Source organism: Populus alba, chromosome 1 (genome assembly GCF_005239225.2).
Source record: "Populus alba chromosome 1, ASM523922v2, whole genome shotgun sequence".
NCBI classification, from domain to species: Eukaryota; Viridiplantae; Streptophyta; class Magnoliopsida; order Malpighiales; family Salicaceae; genus Populus; species Populus alba.
In genome coordinates this window covers 38,514,096-38,536,287 of record NC_133284.1, presented here as the reverse complement: position 1 = coordinate 38,536,287, position 22,192 = coordinate 38,514,096, and the positions used below count along the sequence as shown (strand labels likewise).

General features: G+C 32.1%; 3 protein-coding genes across 6 annotated transcripts; 2 read left to right on the top strand and 1 right to left on the bottom strand.

Annotated features, from left to right (window-relative positions):
* Positions 1 to 3,111: 3,111 nt before the first annotated feature.
* On the top strand, positions 3,112 to 5,688 carry LOC118036937 (polygalacturonase At1g48100). Its single transcript, XM_035042804.2, has 7 exons — positions 3,112 to 3,460; positions 3,921 to 4,052; positions 4,144 to 4,317; positions 4,431 to 4,469; positions 4,558 to 4,765; positions 4,858 to 5,048; positions 5,139 to 5,688. The coding sequence occupies exons 1-7, from the start codon at positions 3,152 to 3,154 to the stop codon at positions 5,505 to 5,507; spliced, it is 1,422 nt and encodes a 473-aa protein (XP_034898695.1). The 5' UTR covers positions 3,112 to 3,151; the 3' UTR covers positions 5,508 to 5,688.
* A 1,975-nt stretch (positions 5,689 to 7,663) lies between these two features.
* Positions 7,664 to 12,671, bottom strand: LOC118036929 (peptide deformylase 1B, chloroplastic/mitochondrial). Of its 4 annotated transcripts, none has more exons than XR_004685475.2 (7): positions 12,440 to 12,671; positions 12,208 to 12,346; positions 11,825 to 12,017; positions 11,025 to 11,135; positions 9,238 to 9,300; positions 8,014 to 8,195; positions 7,664 to 7,935 (listed from the first exon to the last, which is right to left on the bottom strand). XR_004685475.2 is itself a non-coding variant. In XM_035042790.2 (7 exons), the coding sequence occupies exons 1-6, from the start codon at positions 12,639 to 12,641 to the stop codon at positions 8,094 to 8,096; spliced, it is 810 nt and encodes a 269-aa protein (XP_034898681.1). In that variant the 5' UTR covers positions 12,642 to 12,670; the 3' UTR covers positions 7,664 to 7,935; positions 8,062 to 8,093. The 4 variants fall into 4 exon arrangements, 3 of the variants coding, with proteins under 3 accessions (XP_034898681.1, XP_034898682.1, XP_034898683.1); XM_035042790.2 differs by having other exon boundaries at positions 8,062 to 8,195; positions 12,440 to 12,670; XM_035042791.2 differs by having other exon boundaries at positions 8,062 to 8,195; positions 12,208 to 12,343; positions 12,440 to 12,668.
* Positions 12,672 to 19,317: 6,646 nt separating this feature from the next.
* Positions 19,318 to 22,192, top strand: LOC118036928 (MYB-like transcription factor EOBII). The gene is made up of 3 exons (XM_035042789.2): positions 19,318 to 19,453; positions 19,907 to 20,036; positions 21,740 to 22,192. The coding sequence occupies exons 1-3, from the start codon at positions 19,318 to 19,320 to the stop codon at positions 22,044 to 22,046; spliced, it is 573 nt and encodes a 190-aa protein (XP_034898680.1). The 3' UTR covers positions 22,047 to 22,192.

The following is a 22,192-nucleotide window of genomic DNA, read 5'->3' as shown; positions in this document are numbered from 1 at the left end:
AATTTTTTTTTTATATAAATTAATGCGCAAACAAAATAAAGAAAACTTCCACCGTGTTTAATATATATAAATAAACTACTCATGTCTGGCTTTATTGCCATCGAACTTCCCTCTTCTTTAGTCACCTGATTTTTAAAAAAAAATTAAAAAGAAAAGAAAAGGAAGGAGCTGAATTTAGATTTATATTTAAATCTTATAATCATCACTCAGGAAAATTTATTAAAGTTCTCTAAATGCACAATGTGTGCCTTAAAATTGTTAGAAAGTAGACTTTATTATAAGTTGATGTTATAGTTGGTATATATGAATACTCTTAATTTATGGTTGAATAATAAAAAAAAGATGGTTTCTTTTATTTCTTTCAAAATTAAATATATTATAATAGCTGTGTTTGAAAACGCGGGCCAATAAATACATTTTTTGTTTTTGTAAGAAAATAAATTTTTTTTTATGTTTTAAATCGTTTTAATTCGCTGATTTTTAAAAAATAAAAACAATATTATTTTATTGTATTTCAACATGAAAAACACTTTAAAAAGCAACCCCAATTATATTCTCAAACATGATTCTTGTTCGGGTTTTCTTACTTTTATTGATTAATCTTATAATATTGAGATAATTAAGCTTAACCTATTTTTATGTACGTTATCTAATCTATTATTATATTCTTAATTGAGTCTATCGTGTCCTGTAAAATAAATGAGATAGTTTAATTAATTACCTTGAGGTAAAATATAAATTAGCTCAATTTATCATTTTATTTTATATCTAGTTTCTAATATGTTCTTATAAGTTTAATTATCCAAAATTTGTACCTGAATATAGTTTATTTTCATATATGTACTTTTATTAGATGTTTTAATTCAAATTGATAAAAATAGTGCACAAACCAAACTTAATTTATTAAAAGAATAGCCATGAAAAGAAACAAATTTTAACCCCACATGAGAATTCATTTTTTTTTTAATAAATTAGGTGAGGTTTGAGAGCTTCTTAAACGATGATATTTTTATTAATTTACATGAAAATTTTGAAAATAAAATAGGACGGGATTTTACTGTCTCCTTTATCATAAAATACTATTTATTAGAATGTTTTTATTTAATTTTTTTTGGCAAATTATGTTTTTTTTTTTAATTTCAATTAAATACTTTAACATTAGATTTATAGGGATTTGAGTTTTATATTTTTTTTTTCAATTTACTTTTTATAAAGTTATTCCAGTTTCATGACCTGAACTATGAGTTTGATGAGTTTACTCGAGTTTTTTTTTATTCTATTTTTTTTATTAATCTTTTTATATAATTCATCATTTTAATATTGGGTTAATTAAAAATTATATTTCATGATTTGTTTTACTTTCTATTAAGTTATCTCAGTTTAATGACCTAAGTCGGAGGTTTGACATATTAACCCGAGTTGACTTGGATTATTTTTTTGTTATTTTTAATTGATTTTTTTAACTTCTTTTTTTAACATTGAGTTTATTAGAAAATGAATTTCTTAATTTATTTTGATTTACTTTTATAGCGCTATTATAATCTCATGACCTGACATGCGAATTGACAAGTTAACCCATCATTTTGATTAAATGATAACCAAGGGCAGAATTGGAAGTTTGTTAATCTACTATGTTTTTACTGGTTATCTAGTTTGCTTTTGAGTTTACTAAGTCATTAGAGTCATATCAAGTCAATCTTTACATAATTTTTTTTTTCTATTAGAATGTTTTTTTGAATATTATGTTTTTTTTTTTAAATTTCAATTAAATATTTTAACATTAAGTTTATGGAGAATTGAGTTTTTATAATTTTTTATTTTATTTTTTTATGAGGTTATTCCAGTTTCATGACCTGGATCGAGGACTTGACAAGTTTACTCAAGTTTTTTCCATCCTATTTTTCTAATTAATCTTTTTATATATATAATTCATTCTTTAATATTAGGTTAAATTGAAAATTAGATTTCGTGATTTGTTTTACTTTAACTTTTATAAGGTGATCCTTGTTTCATGATCCGGGTTACAAGTTTAGTAAGTTATCGGGTTGAGTCGAGTTATTTTTATATTTGTTTTTTAATTGATTTTTTTTTCAATTTCATCTTTCAACATTGCGTTGATTTATATTGAAGCTTTATAATTTGTTTCAATTTGTTTTTTATTGAGTTATTTCAATCTAATGATCTAAGTTGAAGGTTTGATAGATTAACTCAAGTTGACTTGGATTATTTTTTTGTTATTTTTTAATTGATTTTTTTTTTAATTTTTTTCTTTCAACATTGCGTTTATTGAAAAATAAACTCTTAATTTATTTTGATTTGCTTCTATAAGGTTAATATAATTTTATGACCTGACATGTGGATTGACAAGTTAACCTGTCATTTTGATAATTGATAACCAAATGTCAAATTGAAAGCTTCTTAATCAACTATGTTTTTATTAGTTATTCAAGTTGCTTTTAAATTCACCAAGTTATTAGGGTCATATCAAGTCAATCTCTAAATAGGTTTTTTTTTTTTTTTTTACTAGAAATTTTTTTCACAACACCTAGATTTTTTTTTTCATGTTAAAAGTAAAATTGATTTAACCCCATAATAGAGCGGGAGCCAAAAATCTAATGTTTACTGTAAGGATATATTAAAAAATAATATAAAATATAATTACAAATTAAGAGTAATTGGTCTTTTAATGATGGATTGGAAACTTAGCTTAAAATATAATAAAAAAAAAGTTGAGATAATTCCCCTTTTACCTCAGGTCAATTTTGGTACAATATTAAGTCTTCGTTATATAATATTAAACTGAATTATTTCCTCTATAATCTTAATATACATGTGTTGAATCCGTGAATCTATTACGGCTTATGGAATATTCTGATTCGATGAAAAAGTGGAAGCACCAAATTCAAACGGCTTAAAAGATTTATTAATCTCCAAAGAAATTAATCCCATTTTCCATTAGTTTTTTATTTATACATAAAAAAATTAAAATAAACTTAATTATTAAATCACTCCTAATCTATACATATTATTTATTTTGCTTTTTAAAAAAGCATAGTAGCTTGATCTTCCTATAAATATGTCCACCATCTCCTCACTAACAAATAAAGAAATCCACCCGCATCTCCTCTGTCTTTCACCTTTTCACTGGAAGATGAAGTTTTTCAATCTCAAAAACTACTCACTCATCATCCTCAACATTGTTCTGTTTCTTTGGTCTTCAAGATTTGAGACTTGCCATGCTAGAGAAGGCCATCAGTGGAGGTTAAAAAGCAAATTCCCCCATGGTAGCACTGCTGGTAGCAGCCATCAGCACCCTGCTCGCAGCACCATGTCGAAGTTTCCTGGTAATAACTACATGTGGGCTGGCGAAACCATGTCAACACAGAAAGAAGGGAGCTCTAAAGCTTTTAATGTGTTGGAATTTGGGGCCAAAGGTGATGGAAAGACAGATGACTCAGAGGTGATCTGTTTCTTTAAGCTTTCGTTTTCATTTTTGCTTATGTTGAGAAATTTTGCTGGCCACGCTTAACAGTTGAAGTTGCAGGTGGATTCATTAAGGGAAGTGCATGCTCTTTCTCGGAGTGGCACTTCATCCGGTTTCCAGTTCGTAATCATTAGCTTCTCGAGATTGTTGAAAAAAAAATTTAATTTTAATTAATGCACGAACAAGTTCAGGAGTTGGAGGCCATGGCAGCAAATTAAAATCAGAAGTCAATCTCAAATATACTCCATTAAATTTATAATAATAGAAGAAATTATACCACGTCGTTGGCCCCCACGTTTCATGTTCCCAAGAGCTAATTAATGAACCAAGAACCAAATCTATCTTCTAATCAAGCATCTGCTACATGCATTGAATATTTTTATGTATTATTCTGTTCGTCAAAACCATCTGAAACTATTGTTAAAATGCGAGCCAGGCATTTGGGGCAACGTGGGCAGCTGCTTGTAAAGTGGAGGCGTCGACGATGATAGTTCCATCTGGTAATGTTTTCCTTCTCCATTCGATATCTTTTTCAGGTACTGGTTGTGGAGCTGACATTGTATTTCAGGTATTCTTCCACCATATGAGCACTTCTCTTTTTCTCTTTTTTTCCAATTCTGATGTTTGATTTACCGAAAATAAACACTTGTTTCACGCAGTTGGATGGTAAGATCATAGCTCCTACTACTCCTGGAGCTTGGAAATCCGGGCTCTTACAATGGATTGAGTTCACAAAACTTAATGGAATTACTATTCAAGGTAAAGGCATTATTGATGGACAGGGTTCAGTCTGGTGGAACAACTTGCCAACATATGATCCTGAAGACTCAGAGGTAAGAGATGAAATCAAGCCATAGCTCTCAATCCCATCAAAGAAACTGTGTTCACAGCAGTTTCCATTTAAAGTTCTGACAAAAACTAACCTTTCCTCGTCTCCTGTAAATAGGGTGTTGTGAGTGCAAAAATGCCAGGAACCAAGCCAACGGTACTCACACCTCTCTCTAAGCCTTGTCAATGTATAAAATTAATGTTGAAACAAAGATGCCGATGTCACTCTTAACAATGCACTGCAGGCTCTAAGATTTTATGGAAGTACTCGTGTGATCGTTACCGGCATCACAATCCAAAACAGTCCTCAAACCCACCTCAAGTTCGACGGTTGCACAACTGTTCAAGTTTCTGATTTCAGAGCAGCATCACCTGAGAACAGCCCTAACACAGACGGAATCCATCTGGAGAACTCCCATGACGTGCTCATTTACAGTTCCGATCTTTCTTGTGGTAATTCTGGAACTTCAAATTACCCGCTCCACAAATTGCATCATGAATCAACAATTCTGCTAAACTGTCATATATCTTGCTCCACTCTTCAGGGGACGACTGTGTATCTATACAGACAGGATGCTCACAGGTGTACATACACAATGTTAACTGCGGACCTGGACATGGAATTAGTATTGGAGGGCTGGGAAGAGATAACAGCAAGGCCTGCGTTTCAAACGTCACTGTCCGAGACGTAGCAATGCTCAATACTTTAACTGGTGTCAGAATAAAGACATGGCAGGTATAATAGAATCCTTCCTTCGCTAGTAATTTGTTCTCCAGGGACATGATATTTTGGAACCACATACCTAGCTAACAGTTTTTTATGCAGGGAGGCTCTGGCTCAGTACAAGGAGTCACTTTCTCAAACATACAAGTCAGTGGAGTTAAGACACCAATCATGATTGACCAGTTCTACTGTGACAGGAGCAAATGCCAGAATGAATCCTCAGCTGTGGCTGTGTCAGACATAAACTACATAAATATAAAAGGCACATACGCATCAAATCCTGTACACTTAGCATGCAGTGATAACCTGCCATGCACTGGAATATCGTTTTCTGCCATAGAACTAAATCCAGTTCAAGAAGACAGACAGCCTTTCTGCTGGAACACATTCGGGGAACTGAGAAGCACCACTGTTCCGCCAATTAACTGCTTACAAATGGGCAAATCAAGAAAACCCGTTGTCACTTGCTGAGGACTATATATATAGGGATACTGTGAGGACAAGGAGGAGGTGATGATGCAGTATAATTCTGTGATATTATTAAATGCTATAGTCTTCCGTTTGATAATAAGATTAGCGAGGCACTAAAAGATAAAAAGCTCAAGACATGAAATCCAATTTTTAGCTGCAAGACAAGTTCATTTTAGCCAAATTCGAAACAGAATGCGTTGGATCCTTAACGTACGGTCCATCTATTCCACTAAGGATTCCTTGATACGATCAATACTCATGAAAGATGGGGTAGTCGTACACATCTGAAGAAATGATCCAAGAAAGACCAGATTTTGAGATGCATTCTATGTTTAATTTAAAAGTAAATCTCGAAAGAAAAACCCGCTGTATCTGAATGTTTAAGCACCCGAAATGTTTTATTGCCAAAATACGCATAAAATTAAGAAGCATAGTGAATAACTTCGGAGGCAGTCAAAGAAAAACATTAAGCCAGTCAAAGAATCCCAGAATAGAACAGAGAACAAGTAACCAGCAAAATAGTCTGATATTTCTGAATCTGCAGAAAACACCATATTTGTAGATAGGATTCTAATGTTGAGAAGCAAGATTCCTGGGAAGCAGGAATAATACAATCACGTTTTTCGAACTATCAAGAAGTTAAGCTTTTAAAGACCCGCCTCTTGTGACAATCTGTAAAACAAATGAAGAGCATGGAAGCTGAAGGGAGCCATTCATTTCAGAAACTTGAAGTCAGAGTAAGTTCTCGGATTCAATTCCATAGAGTTTCCACGAGATGAATCATGTAGAAATAACATATATAGCAGGTTTCTTGATAATAGAAGCCTGAATCTGTGATCATTGATTTTCAAAAACCAGCAGCAACATTCTTCACTCGTGTTTCCATTGCTTCAGGGCTTAGGAGAACTCCTCAATCTTAATATTGTCATACTTCTTTTCTATGGCCGTTAGTCAACACCAACCTGAAAATCATGAAAAACCAAAGTGAAGACCATGCATACAGAATGCAACTGAATCCAGATTTCAATAGAAGCGAGTCTTTTGTAATTGCGAATGGATGGAAAATTCTATAGCATTTGGATCAATGGCAGAAGCTACAAACATAGTTTTTGTAGCAATGAAATGTTTTTGCACGCTGCCTGCCTTTTTCTCCCATTCTTTTATATGTTTTCAGATTCCAAGATGAATTCGAGAACAGATTAAACCACAAAATTACTAGAGAACTATGGGTCCTAATATCTAATATAATCATCGAGATTTGTAGATATAACGGATTCCTCTTAAGTTAGTTTGGGACTAGTTTAGTTGCTTTGAGTTGAGTGACAAGTTGTGGCTTCTAGCCTTTGGTATAAGTCCTGAGAACGCCTTTTTTGTAATCCGGCAAATAAACATGAGACTTTTAATCGTTCTTGAGCAAATCCCCACCTTTCCAAAAAAAAAAGAAAGAAAGAAAGAAAGAAGAAAGATAATGATGCAAGGGCTTTTAATAATTTCATTACTAATATTAATTTTATTACTTAATTTAGGAGTCGTTATATTATAGATTATTTGAGTTTTACCAATTGCTAGGGTTATTTCATCAAGTATATTCATATTCTAGAGATTTTTTTAGATATGTTAAAATTATGATAATAATAAATGTAGTAATGATATAAATATGTTAAAAATAACACAAATTTTACGAAGTTGATTGTGAAGAGATATAAAAGTTGCTCAGTAAAACAAATTTGTTGATTATACCATTTTTTTTTTATTATTATTATCAATGGAAGGAATACAAGTATAAGTAGCATTTATATGTTTTTTATACAAGCTTCATCATGGAAGAAATAATTGTAGTGATATCAAAAATTGCTATACAATTGAAACAAAGAGATAAAAAAAGACGGGAGCTCTTAGTTGGACATCTGCAAAAACAAAAACGTCAAGGACGAGTTTCTCCAGCTAAAGAGAATGATCCAGGAACCTTTCGACAAGTACACAAAATCAGCATTTGACATCTTGTTAGGGTTTCTTATGAACCCAAAATTCTATTATCTTGTTCCAACATAAATTCTATCTTAATTTTAGCCATCATTATGCTATAATTTATGTTTTCTATAGTTTTCCCCTTCGAGAAACTGGGTGAGGTAAAGAGAAAAGCGAAACCCACTTCAGGTAAGAAAGTAGCTGCATCAATAAGTTGAGCGCACTTGAATATATAGACAGATGGGGGGGTCATCCCAGTAAACAATACAAGCTACGAAATCCCTAGCACCATTAGTTGCTAAAATGCAAGTGCAATACAAATATTTCTGCTGTAAATAACTTTGTAAGCAAACCATCTATTGCCACCGCCACACCATGTAGCTTGCGGTTCTTGTGTTCAAAATTGCACAGCGCTTGCCCCAGCATATGATGATATGAGCAGCATCAGCCTAAATTTCATCTGTTATAGCAATGGCATATTTGTAAAACAGAAGAATCCAGGGGGAATTGAAATGTAGAAAACTAGATCATTGTGTACCTATGTGCCTGTGGGAACAGACATGTTTATATATACTTTCCACAATACCTCATGAAGTAAACAGAAGCTCATGTCTACATTTATAATTTTCCAAAACCTGCGGCAACCTTCTTCAATCTGCGTGTTTCTATTCTTTCAGGGCTTGGGAATCCAGTCTTATCCTCGTACTTCTTTTCCAAGGCCTATTAAAATTAGATCAGGATTAAGAAAATTAGTATTATGTCCACACCATCAAATGGCGAGCTGGTTATTATATAAATACATTTAGCATTTCTTCTGCGAACCACCAAGAAGAAGAATAAATAGAGCAGAAAGTCGAACAGAGGTGATTTTGAATATGATCGCGATAGAAGTTAAGACTTTTGTACATGGTTGGGAAAATGGCATGGCTAGCTGCAACAGCTGAAATTATAGTTATCTAGGTGTAAAGAAAGGCCAGCAACAATTTGATCAGCCTACCTCGTCAGATGTTGACTGAGTGATAGAGGGACTATTGCAATACCAACTATATCATGACTTTCAGTATGACACTCGTACTATCAAAGGCAATGATATAGCCATGCTTTCCTTTGTCCCAATCAACAAAAAAATAATTCGTTGAAAACAAGCAACCTTTCTCCTTAAGTCCATCAACTTGTGCATAATTACCATATTAACATTTGTAAATTGAGGGTTGGAAAGTGAGAAAAGACATACGGCACCTCCTAAGCTCATTTTTAAATCCAAGAAATGTTCTTTCACATGGAATGGGCCTTTTTTCCCTTTATTTTATGTGTTTGCCCTTCCCAAGTCAGACTAGAAAACACTCGAAAAGGAAATCGGATGAATTCATGAACAAACTATCTACAAATCATTAAGACATATGGGTTTAAAATCACTACAGTCTATAACCCTTGGGTGAATCAGATTCCTTTGTGCTCCTAAGTAAATCAAGGGAAGATAATACACATGAAGTTTGATTTACCACATTATACTCGTTTGCATTTGCCTGTTGTTCTGACCAGGATACTAGTAGGTCAGCAGCAAATATGGACATTAGTATTTGTAATTTCTCATAGCTTGTCTCATGATATGGTTATAATTTCCTATGAAACAAAAAAATTCCCTATGTAACTATAAACAAGCCCTGTTGCATTGACTCCAGACAAATATTTCCTAAAGAAGAAAAAGGGAATCCTTCTCAAGGTTAGTGGAAAACAAATTAGTTTTGGCATGCTTACTCACCTGTAGCCCTGGACGAATACTATCAAGAACTTCTTCAGTCATTCTATCAAAGAACAGAATCCCCTGCAAGACCATGAGCAATCTTTGTAAGAAGGCTTACCACTCGGATAATAATTAAGCACAAGACACAATAGTATTAAAATAGCAAGTTTCCCAGGGTTTCTTGAAGTCATCAGTGATTCCAATTTCTGTGGAGGATCGAAGGATCTTTTATTGAGATTTTCTGGATATTATCTGTGGGAAAGTTATATAAGATTCGGTGAAGTTGGCCATCTTTCCGGTTGTGTGGAGAATATGAAAGGAAAGAAATTCAAGAATGTTATTGAACTTCCTTTGCTCAAGTGATTATTGTAGGGAAAATATGTTTTGTTTGTTTTTTCACCTCATTTCTGAGTATAGCATCAAGGACCAATAGAGGATTCCCTTTAGCTAATATGCACCTGGAATGGAATGCCTAGATTTGTCGACTTATTTCTTCTCCTACAGTGATGAATGTCTCATTCTCCTTTGTATATCTGCATATTCTTATTCCTTTAACAAAACACTTCCTAAAGTCTTCAATTACAAAACTACTTGTCTGTGTTGGACAAGATCTCTCTGGTATTATAGGACCTTCAACATGCATATCAGCTAAAAGAATTGTCATAATTCTGGCTTACAATGCAATATTGTGACGGTAGGATCATAGAAAATTTTGAGGATTCAAGGTGACAATTACATGTCTCAAGAACACTACAAGCACAAAACATTTTTTTTTTCATAAATATAGTTAACTGGAGACCATAACCCCATATATAAAAACACAAACTCCTTTAAAACTTTTGCTTGATTGTTATACCCTTAATATACTATTAATATTATAACATCAATATTAATATCTAAATCCTAACCCACCTCTAATATATAAAAAAAAAAAAAAGGACATCTTCTTTCTTTCACATGAACAAGACATTTTAAAAAGTTATTGAATTCCTAAAAAAATAGATTAATCCTGTTTTTTCATTATTTTCCAATTTATAAACCACCCAAAACCCTGAAAAAAATAAAATAAGCTTTTTTAAATTATTCATAATCTATATATTACTTTAATGAAACTTTATTTTGACCATCAAAACTCTAAAAAAATTTAAAATTTCTAAAATTATAGTAACTTAATATTTTTTCAATGTCTAACAATAAATACATAAAAATAAATTAGTGCAAATTTTTTTGTGGTTATTTCTTAGCATTTTTATCCCAACAACCAGCTGTCAAATATTCAAAGATAATACAAATTTATGTTACTAATTTCATATTTTAAATTCAAACAAACAGATTTTATACTTACAAACTTTATATGAAATAATTCAAATTTTAAAAATGAAATATTTTAATATAATAACTATTCAACCTTATTCATCTGTAAATAATTCCAAACAATCTATTAGAGATTATAAAAAATACTATAAAATAGTTTAGTATACATGCAAAGCATGTGTCAAGAAAACTAGCAGCTATAAAAAAAAAGCTGGACCTGGACACATTATTCTTCATCAAATGAAAAGAAAACTGGTCATGTATTAATCCCAAACCTCCTGAAATTTCACTTCAATTCAGAAATATATTCTTGCAAGCACATGAAGAAATATTTTGGATAAAGCATCTCTATGATCCATAGGTAACTTCATGTATACTAGCAACTATATACAACTCAGGCTTATTTGTAAAACTTCCAAATGCAACACTCATATATGATCTTGTCATCAAAAAAAGAAAAAGAAAAAGTAGAATGTTATTGAAGAAAAGACCTGTAAATGGTCGAATTCATGCTGGAAAACCCGTGCAGGAAGACCGGACAAGTTGACAGTAAACCTTGCACCATTAATGTCCCTTGCATCAATCTTTACAGATTCTGGTCTCTGAAAGTATAGATTTCAGTTGAAATAAAGTCTATTAAAAAATCTTTATAAAGAATCACCTTGTTAGCTAAAATATCATAAATCAAAAAGCTTTCACACATTATCAGTTGATTTGGCTCAGATAAGCAAACAAGACAAAAAAATCCAACGCAGCTCAACATTCAGCTAAATATAACTAGGAATTACAATATATTAAAAGAAGGTTAACTTGTATCTAAATATTTTTTTGAGCTGTCACAAGAATGTATCATGAACATACATAATGGGAAAACAGAGTTCATGAAATAGTATTTAGTTACAACTTAACCATTGTGTCCTTTCATCAGATATTCATGTCACAACTTTTTTTCGACAAATATCATTACTAGTCCCACCACCACCCAACCAGAAAGTCAAAATTAAGCAATAAAACATCCAACAAGGCGGAATTTTTTTTTACGAAATCAGACCATGTCAAATCACTATTTGCTCAAGTTTTTTAGGTTTGGTTTAATCCATAAAGGTTAAGGATTATATCTCTTAAGCGATGAAGACAACTGAATAATTACACTCATTCAGACTTTGATTACTGGAATTCTTTACACTGACCAAATTCTACGTTCCACTGTGTACTATAGGAGTCCTTTTTATCTTATAGCCCTACTCAATACTTCAGTTTGAACTTGACACTCAAAGCAGAACATCAATACCTTAACATCGGCGTATATCCCAGGAAAGGATAGGCAACCTTCATTAAAGAGCACAGTTTTCTTCGAATACTTATTAACTCTGGGATTAACAAGAACAATTTCGTCTCCTTCTCCATGCTCATCAGCTGGATTGAATACCATAAGTTGAACATTAATTCCTACTTGCGGGGCGGAGAGTCCAATACCATCAGTTCTGTTCAAAATCAAGCCAACAAATATTTGTTTACTAAAATGTAAATAAATAAACAATTTTTTTTCTAGAAGCATCCAACAATAAATTATGCAAATATTCTTTTAACAAAACTTCCCTCCACAAACATCTGAAAACAAGAATCAGTAACAAATTAAACAAAAAAAGCATAAGAAAATAATTGGGTTCTTACTTGTACATGACATCGAACATTTCATCAACTAACTTCTTTAAATTGTCATCAAAACTATCAATTCGCTTGTTTTTGGCTCTGAGTATAGGGTCTGGATATTCCACGATTTTTAATGGTGCCTCGAATTCAAGATCACCTGCTAGTAACAGTCTATTTAATTCAATGGAATTAACGCATGCATAAACACAAATTATGATCAATTTTTTCTTGTTTTTTTTCTTTTTTTGCTTACTAGTTGCTGCTACTTGGTCTTGTTTGAGAAAAGGTCCACGCTTGGCCTGACTGCAAACGAATAGTGAGGGAGGTCTGGGTTGCTTCATGGTTGAACTGAACCGGGCGATTCTGATGGGCTCGCATAAGGTTTGTGTTCGGCTATGGAGATAAGGAAGGAGGAGAGCACGAGATAGCGAAGAGCTGCGAGTGCAAGTCGCCATATGAGTTACGACCCCACTCCTAGTGTCTGGTGCTATTTATTTGTACTGTTTTTTCAATTATTTATTAAATTAAAAATCTGAATATTAACAGAACATATAAAACTACCTTAGAGTTTACTGTCTGAAACACTATTCATTGTGACATTAAAATTACACTTTCATATTTTAAAGAAAAATTTGTTTGCCTTGTTTTATCGAATGATTTCGTCTTTTTTAAATGTCAATTAGTCATTAAAAATTTGTGAGTTATTTTTATCTTTTCAATTTTTTTTTTTTATGAACAACACAAATACTTATTTACCTCCACATTAAAAAAAAAATTGAACTATGGGCGAAAAGTATTTATATTTTTATACTTTTTACAAAATTATGCATTGATTTTTATGCCCTTGGAATTGGGGAAAAAAAGAGGCAAGAGTTCTTGTGCGATTTTTCTTTTCCCATGAGTTTTTTTGTTAATATAAAAAACATGAAGAGTGTTTTGCATGTTTTACTCTTAATAATTAATTTTTTAATCAAAAAACTATAGGGATATGCATCTTGTCTTTTCTAAACGGTGCGTGTGATGTATCTTGATAGTCATTTTGCCATCTCATTAGAAGTGTTGCCTCTTTCTCTTCCTCATGATATGAAGCGTGATGACTAGTTTGTAATTGGGGGTTGTTTCTTTTTTTTTTTTCTTTTTTTTCCTCTCTCTTCCTCCTGATACCTCTATGTTTTATACTCTCTAATGTGTATGAAATTTAACCGAGATGAGGACTTGGAAAAAATCTTTTCAGATTGATCAAACTATGAATTTTTGCCCATATTAAAAAAAAGTTATGGATTAGCTCTTTGAATATGTTAATCCATATTCGATATACGTGTACATGCACTTGCATTCATGAACATACATTCATGTTTAAATTTCATGCATGCATGCATACAAAGTTTGAAATATAGGTCATTGACAAGCCCAAGTCCACAAAGTGTACAACACCTGACTCCAACAAAAAAATATGGAAGATGAACAACATGCTTACCATGATGCTCACTTCTAAAAGAAGTTGGATTCCCTGAAAGGTAACATGGCCCACATCATTAGCCTGCTTGAACAAACGTTCAATAACATCTCTGGTGAAGGCCCGTCCAATAAACCTATGACTTTTGTTAGACTCTAACAACAATTCAACCTAAAATAGATGGGAGGACATTACTTAGGATCCCTAGTGTAACATAGTCTTTGTGCAATCAACAATACTTGCACAAGTCTTAGTAGTTGGGATGCATTCGCTAATGAATCTCACAAGACAAAATGCTTTGAGGGCATTAGTAATGATAAAATAACAATGTTAGAAGCTAGGTCAGGATTATCAAAGGAGTGGACTTGTATAATCTTATTCAAGCTGTCGAGATATGTCTAGCCTCGAATAAGGTTGTACCAAAGAAGCTCCATGTACCTAAGTTCATAAAGTGCATCGAAACTCAATGTCATGTTACCTCAAGTCTTATTGTAATAAGATGGAAGAAGTAATGTAAGATGAAAAATTACTAATGCATTTCTTTTAGGACATGTTTGAATGGGAAAAATTAGATTGGTACATGACGTTGGAAACATGAAAATCCAAAAATGAAAAGACCTCATCAAGTAGTAAAGTACAACATGGATGTTATTTCAAACTGATTTAGCCTGTAAGGTATGAAAATGGGTGATAGGGTATTTATTCGAGAATACATCTAAACATGGTTTGGTGTAGCTACTTAAATGGGTCTTTTATTGCTAGAAATGGAGATGGCCAGCTTGCTCAAAACGCCTTACTTTAAGTTCTTAATTGAAAGAGCAGCCAAACGCTTTACGGACCTAGTGGTTGTGGTCGAAATAATTGAATGAGCTATCAAGATAGTAACCATAAACTCTAAAATCATGAGGAAAAGAGAGAAAACCAAAACTTTGAAAGGTCAGATCTTTTTCCTTAAGCAATGGTAGACATCACCACCAATCCACTAGTGAAGATAAGACTAAGGAGCATCAGATCCATTAGACCACACACTCCATTAGCAGCGGCGATGCATAAATCAACGTGCCGATAGTGGTTGTGACACGTGGTACACACGCTACTACTGTTCTAATGATCTTCTAATGTCGACTTAAGTATATCCTAGGCACTTTAAATGCCTCAGAAGGTCCTCCAAATCTGGTTTTCCCTTATCAGGTTAAGAGTTACCAACATTTGACGATGTTAAGAATAATCTACTTATCTCCAATCCTAAAACATCATTTGTGGTTTTCTACAAGTTAGTAACAAGAACCTCTGCTATTCTATAAACTCAGTTTGTGACCTATATGAAGTTCTAACACTTTCATCAATGAAGACTATAAGAAATTTAGGTTTCTTTCTAAGGAATGTAATAGGTTCACGTATGAATCTACTTCCACAAAGCTACACAGCCAATGAACCAATATTGCCTCCAATTGCTTAACACAAGCATGATAAAAAATGCATTTCATGTTTCCTTTGTTTCAACTAACACTCTAAAGCTTCATCCTGAAATATCATTTGATTTTTTTCTTGACCATACGGAGATTGTGGCATCAACAATTCAATGAGTTTTACTCTACCACACATATAATGGACCATGTTATTATATGTGCAACCCTACTACCAAACAATGACAAAAGATCCTGAATCCAAAGGCACAATATGATACTATAAGATTTGGCATGATGGTTGAAAGATCAAAGCCTTTACACTATAAGATTGTGAGATTCTCAAAGCCCAAGTGTCGCTCGCATGATAAAGAATTTTATATGTACCACTACATTAGAGTCGAGTTGTTTGAATCAACAATTTGAAAATGAAAGCTATTAGATGAAATAAAGTTGCCACAAAAGGAGTCTCTTTGTCATCTAAAAAAAGTATCCTTGAATAATTCATTTCATTGGCTTACTTGGAAGAGAAACATGTTTGTATTTTATATGAAAAATGAGAGTTATTGCATACTTTCATTTCCTCTATTAGTATATAGAGGTAATGATAGCAAATATATCGGGTTGTTGAATACAAAGAAAAACTTTTCATGACTTGTATTGATAGAAAGGGAGATTTCATGGAGGTATGGATTATGGAGAGTTACAACAAAAAATAATAGAATAAAAGACATTCAATAAAAATATAGGTTTTAACAAGGAAAAAACCCTATGTAAGTCATTTGGCCTTCCACAATGTTGACATTTTCCTGATAGGAAAATATTTTTCTAACATGACATTCTTTAACCTCAAGACCAGAAGTATTGATGTGTTGTGATTAAAGAAAGGTTTACTTCGTGGATGCTTCCCATTTCGATTCACTTTTATTGCCAAGGAAAAAACATAGTCATACATAAAAATTGAAATTGCCCAGCCTTTAAGAACAATTGCCTTAAGCTACCATTCTTTAGTTGGCACACCAAAACATCCTTAACATAACAAGTGATAAAAAATACTCAACAAAATATAGATATTGCCAGAGAAACTGATCTAATAAAAGTGTTAAATTGTTAATCAAATTGCTATGAAATTTTGTTATTATGCACAAATCATCTTTTCTATAAAATATGTCTTTTCTAACACGCGAGTTAAGGCTAGTCAATTCTGAAAGATTAAAAGTGCTTTGATTGTAGAAATGATTCAATGTTTGTTAAAATAACATGATAAATAATATGGGGTGACCAAAAAAATTTTGAGCTCATATACAAATTTGATCCACACATTATGTAGTTAAGTTTTAATAGTATGCATAATGACATGTAATGGATTTAGTAGTTATGGACTAGTGAATCATGATTCTCTGCAAGTCCAAATCGTTATGCTGGACGAGGTTAAATTTTATCAGTTTTAACTGACCTTGCTTGAAATGAAAAAAAATTCCTTTCACAATTCTTAAAATATATATCCCTTGCAATCTCATTTTAAGCCTGGTGGAATATTTTTTCAATAAAAAAACCCTGACATAGATCATACCCTATAATGGGGTAAACAAGGGATTTTTTGTTAAAAAGATGAAGATAATGTTAGAATCAATGGTAAAAAGAAATGCTAAGAACAAAAGCCTAACGATTGATAAAGGGCTAAAAGTAAAAAAGCCCTAGACTCGAAGTAAACTTTGAGGAAGGTTGTGTGAAAGCCAAAAGCAGATATTGTCCGAACTTAAAGGTAAATGAAATTGTGATGATAAAATGCCATGATAAGGTTAAAATTAGGAAAATTCCTATCAAGTCTAGGAGTGGAAAAAAAGTTTTAATTGAGAAAAGATACAACAAATGCTAAAAGTCAATTTCGAGGGTAAGACAAAAAAAAAATACTTAATTACAAACATGTCTTTTGATATTTATAATAAAACCTTTTGTGTCTTCAAATGATTAGTTTGGTTATCCATCAAATGAAAAAGTTGGATTTTACTGTATGGCCTCTGTGAAGAGAATTTTGATCTTTTAGGTAAACATAATTATATGCCATTCTTTTACAAAGATAGTGAAATAGAAAAAAGGAAATGACGAGGCTAAGGATAATTCGGTGGACCCGATAGAAATCGGGTCTACAGATTCTCTAACATTACTACCGGAATTTGTGGATGACCTATAGTGTTTCAACCATTAGATGTTTACAATTAGCCCTTGAGCACTCAAGTCTTCTAGAGTTCACAACCTTGTTAGATCAAGGAATGTAAGAACATATAACTCATCTCAATGAAAAATATAAACAATTCTCTGCAGATTATGAAGAACTCTATCGAATGGTCATGTATATGAAATCATAGATAGGTTGTACATGTGTACCTTTTTATTGGCCCCACAGTCCCGAGGATGACCAACCTCCTCCTTTAACGCCTATATTCTAATTTCATTGAATTTGAACGCATATAAATTTGTAATAAATGTTTAGTTTTTATATTAATATAATTGATTTTTAAATACTTGAATTTTTATAAATTTAATTTTTTAATTTTTTGTATATTTCTGTTCAATATATATTTTTTTAAATATGTTTTTAAATTATTATTGATGGGGCTATTTATAAAATAATTTCATCAATATATTCGAAGAGTTAGAATAGAATTATAATAAATACCCCTGCAACTATTATACAACTATTATAGAGAAATGAGATTTTAGGTCACGTGGGTTTTAAGCTTAAACCACATGTGCGCTCTTATTAGAATTAGTTTAGCATGATATGGGCTTGGGTTAAAGTCTAAGTTTAGGTTGGATTTATAGTAAATAATAATTATTTTTTTATCTCATTAAGATTAATTTTTTAATCCGGTTCATAAGTAAGATATTTAATTTAGTAACATTTTACTACTTGAATAATTTATTTTTTAATAGAAAAATCTGGTTTAAAAAATATAAGGTTTTATTTTATTTTATGGAAGGTAATTAAGTGCTAAAATGATAGGAATTAATTCTAATAATTATTAAAATTAAATCAGTAATAATTTTGGTTCCAATAGTCATTATAAAAAATGGCTTGAAGTGGGGTAGTACGTACTATTCTGCACAATAAGCTATTATGTCTTCTCCTCCTCTGTTTTCTAGCATTGTTCTACTTATTTATTGTTTTATTTTAAAAAAAAAAATTCTAAAAGCTTAGGTTTGGGTACTTCATAGAGAGATTCTAAGTCTGTTTTTCTTTATTTGTGAATTTTAATCATCAGTGCAATTACTCATATGGTGTTAATTTTTAGAATTCTCAGAGAGGCTAATGACATGCAATTTGCGCATAATATAATTTTAAAGACAAAATATATAATTATTTGCATCTCTTTATAGAAATGTAAGTACACAAGTAAATAAACCAAATATTCTTATAAAACTTAGTTTTAGTATACATTTTATTTCTGAAATAGATATAGTTTGTTGTATGCTTATTTTGTCTTTGAGTATTTGTTATTTAATTGTTATAATACAATGTTAAGTTTATAAAATTAATAAAATAAGAATTTGAGCTTTATATTCATGCAAATATATACATAAAATATTAACATACACTTTTATCCTACGGACAATGCATTAGCTATTAAAGACATGTTTATTTTTATATTTTAAAATTTTTTTTGAAAAAGATTATTATTTTTTTATTTTAAATTAATATATTTTTAGTATTTTTAGATCATTTTAATGCGCTGATATTAAAAATAATTTTTAATAAATAAAAAAATTTTATTTTGATATATTTTAAAGTAAAAAACATTTTGAAAAACAACCGTAACTATATTTTCAAACAAGTTCTAGAGGTTGTTTGAAAATATGATTGTGGTTGCTTTTCAAAGTGTTTTTCACTCGAAAATGCATCAAAATAATATTTTTTTTATTTTTAAAAAATTAGTTTTGACATAAGATCATCAAAATAATCTAAAAATATTATATATATATATATAGAAAAAAAATTTAAAATTTTTCTACCTCATTTTTAAAATACAAAAACAAAAAATACCAAGAACATACTTATATCAACGGATCTCATCTGTGACACAGATTAATGTCGATTACCAGCTAGATAATATTATATTATCTTAGATTTCCTCTACAAAAACCCATAGCAACCCTCCTTATCTCATTATATCACTCTCTCCCCTCCCCCTCCCCCTCCCCCTCCCCTCTCTCTTTCTCTTTCAAACCTTTTCTACTTCTCTCTCTCTCCCTCTCCAAGAGAAAGAAATGGATAAAAGTCCATGCAACTCTCAGGATGTTGAAGTGAGAAAAGGGCCATGGACCTTGGAAGAAGACTTGATCTTAACCAACTACATCGCGAACCATGGTGAAGGTGTATGGAACTCGCTTGCAAAAGCTGCAGGTAATCTATTGCACCATTTCTTCTCTGTCAGCCTTTTTTCCTTGTGAAAATGAGATCATAATTTTATCAAGAGTAATAAAAAAAAAAATTACACAAGATGGTCAGAAAATGGCTATCTAAAACGACAGAAAAGATTCAATTGAAAAAAAAAAAAAAACACAATGATCAGGAAGAGAGAAAACTGATGAGGCAAGCAGAACAAAAACCAGAAAAAGATAGGGGCAGTAAGTAGGGAAGATGAAGGAGCACAACGATAAATTTTGCAAATGTTTCTAACTGAAAAAATTGTACTATAAGGAATTACCATGATATTGTAAGATAGGGCCAACCACAATAAACTTGTATGATCAGTACGTTGCACCAATATTTCTAATATTATCATCCAAAATTATTTTTGTTATTATATTGGTCAGCAAGCAACACAAGCTATCTTTTTGTTTGATTACCTTGTAGGTTTGAAACGTACCGGAAAGAGTTGCAGGCTCCGTTGGCTCAACTACTTGCGGCCTGACCTTCGAAGAGGGAATATTACTCCTGAAGAACAGCTCTTGATCATGGAGCTGCATGCTAAGTTGGGAAACAGGTTCAAGAAATATATACATATATATGTGTGTGTGGCTTTACTTACTTTTCCTTTCTCCACCATGCTCTAGCAGTAAAAAAGTATTGCATTGTATGTTTGTCGATACTGGAAGACGTAGAAGAGATTCAATTCCCTGATTTCTTAGCTATACTTGTTGTTATCGAGGAAAGCACCGTTCTTAAAGTCCCTAGTTTCTTCGGACAGCCTCAATGTACATGAGGAGGAGAAATAAATGTTGCTAGCTAGGTAGGGTCTGAGCTGTTCCTAGCAAGAATTTGAATTCAACACATGGGGATTTACAACATGTGGCTAGCAAAACTTTTCAGCTTTAAAATATTCTCTAATTTTAGTTGTTATATGATAAGATGGAGCTGGGGGATCATCACTTTTTAATGAAATCTAGCAAACATATATATATATGGAAAATCATCAAATTAATCAGCTCTTGAAGGTCAAGAAGACCAAAGTATTTGAAGAGATCACGCACGATTTTTTCTTCTTTTATATATCAAATCCCTGACCCCAAAACTATAACAACAACATATATATATATGTATATATTTCACCCAAGATAGTCACCAAAATCATTAGGAGATTGCGGCTACTTGTGTGCTGGATGCATGAAGGATGATGGATCCCCGCTCAACGGTGTAAAAGTATTACTCAAAAAATAAAAAGGTAATTTTTTTTTCTCTCTTCAACACACACAAAAAGGAGTCTTTCACACCGAGGGTAATCGGGTCCGAAGTCCTGAAAGGGTTCTAAAAATATATCAGAATCTAATATTAAAGCTATATTTTTTATACTGGCCACTTGTGGGCAACGTGAATGAAATCCATACAGAATTGGCAACAAAAGTTTCTGGTTTCTTATTTTCTATATATTTGAAGGTTTTTTTTTCTTCCAAGTTGTCATATGGGAATCCCTCCTTTTCCGAGAAAGAGAAGCTGTTTTGAATGGATTGACGTAGACATTAACCATATTGTTCTAACTCTTTTCTTGTGGTAAAGTGTTTATTTCCTTTTATTGTCTGGTTTTTTTACTGTGGTTGTAGGTACTGTATATGTGATTGCGAGTTTGATATATTTTCTACTCAAAATTGTTGGATATCACTACATATTTGTATGGATTTTTTTTTTTTTTGGTTAATAACATTTCCTATATGAATGATTAGAGATCTAAACACTTATAAAAGCATAGAAACTTCAAATTAAATCTTTGGCTTTTGATGTACAAATGCCTTTTCCATTGCAGATTCTGATTTGTAAAACCTTTTTTTTCTAGAAAATGTAGTGCGAAGATTTCCTACCACTGTAATTCCGCATCTCAAAAGTCAGCCATCCTGTAAATCTAACACATTCAACAATTCATGGGTCTGGTAATTATTATTTACACCAACTATTCCTCTACCATTTCATATGAACTTTAGCTCAAGGGAGAGGGGACCTCACAAAGCTATCTTGGTTTAATTGTGAGATTTATGCGTCTTGTCCCTGAAAGAAAACAAAATGTGGTGTCTTGTGTGGTCATGTCAATAGTCTTATAATGTCATCTGTTTACATACTGGTCGAACAATTTCTGGAAACAAGTTCGTCCTCACACTTGATTTCTTGAGCTTTTTTTTTTTTCAAATTCCTCCTCAAACATGGATCATATGCATATCGTAAAAGAACTGACCGGAAGGAAATTCTTGGCACGTGTAGGTGGTCGAAAATTGCAAAGCATCTTCCAGGGAGGACCGACAACGAGATAAAGAATTACTGGAGAACTAGAATCAAGAAGCATACTAAGCAAACTGAACCATTTGCGGCGGGGAGTTCTGAGACTAATGAACATGGGAGCAGTACTTGCCAAGTTTCCAGCGCAACCGACCAAATGGAGACGTATTGTCCGCCATTATATCAAGGAGACGTGGGGGCCTTTTCTGGTGGGAATATACCTCAAGAACTGAACGAAAACTATTGGAGCATGGAGGATCTCTGGTCCATGCAACTGCTTAATGGCGATTAAATATATATAAACATCTCGGGTTGATCCTATTTTGGATCAATATTTAGGTTTGTCTATAGTTGCCTCTCCGTAGTATTCTCTATACGCTAAAACTCATTATGCATTTACGCACGGTTTGTAATATATATACATATATATAGTATGCT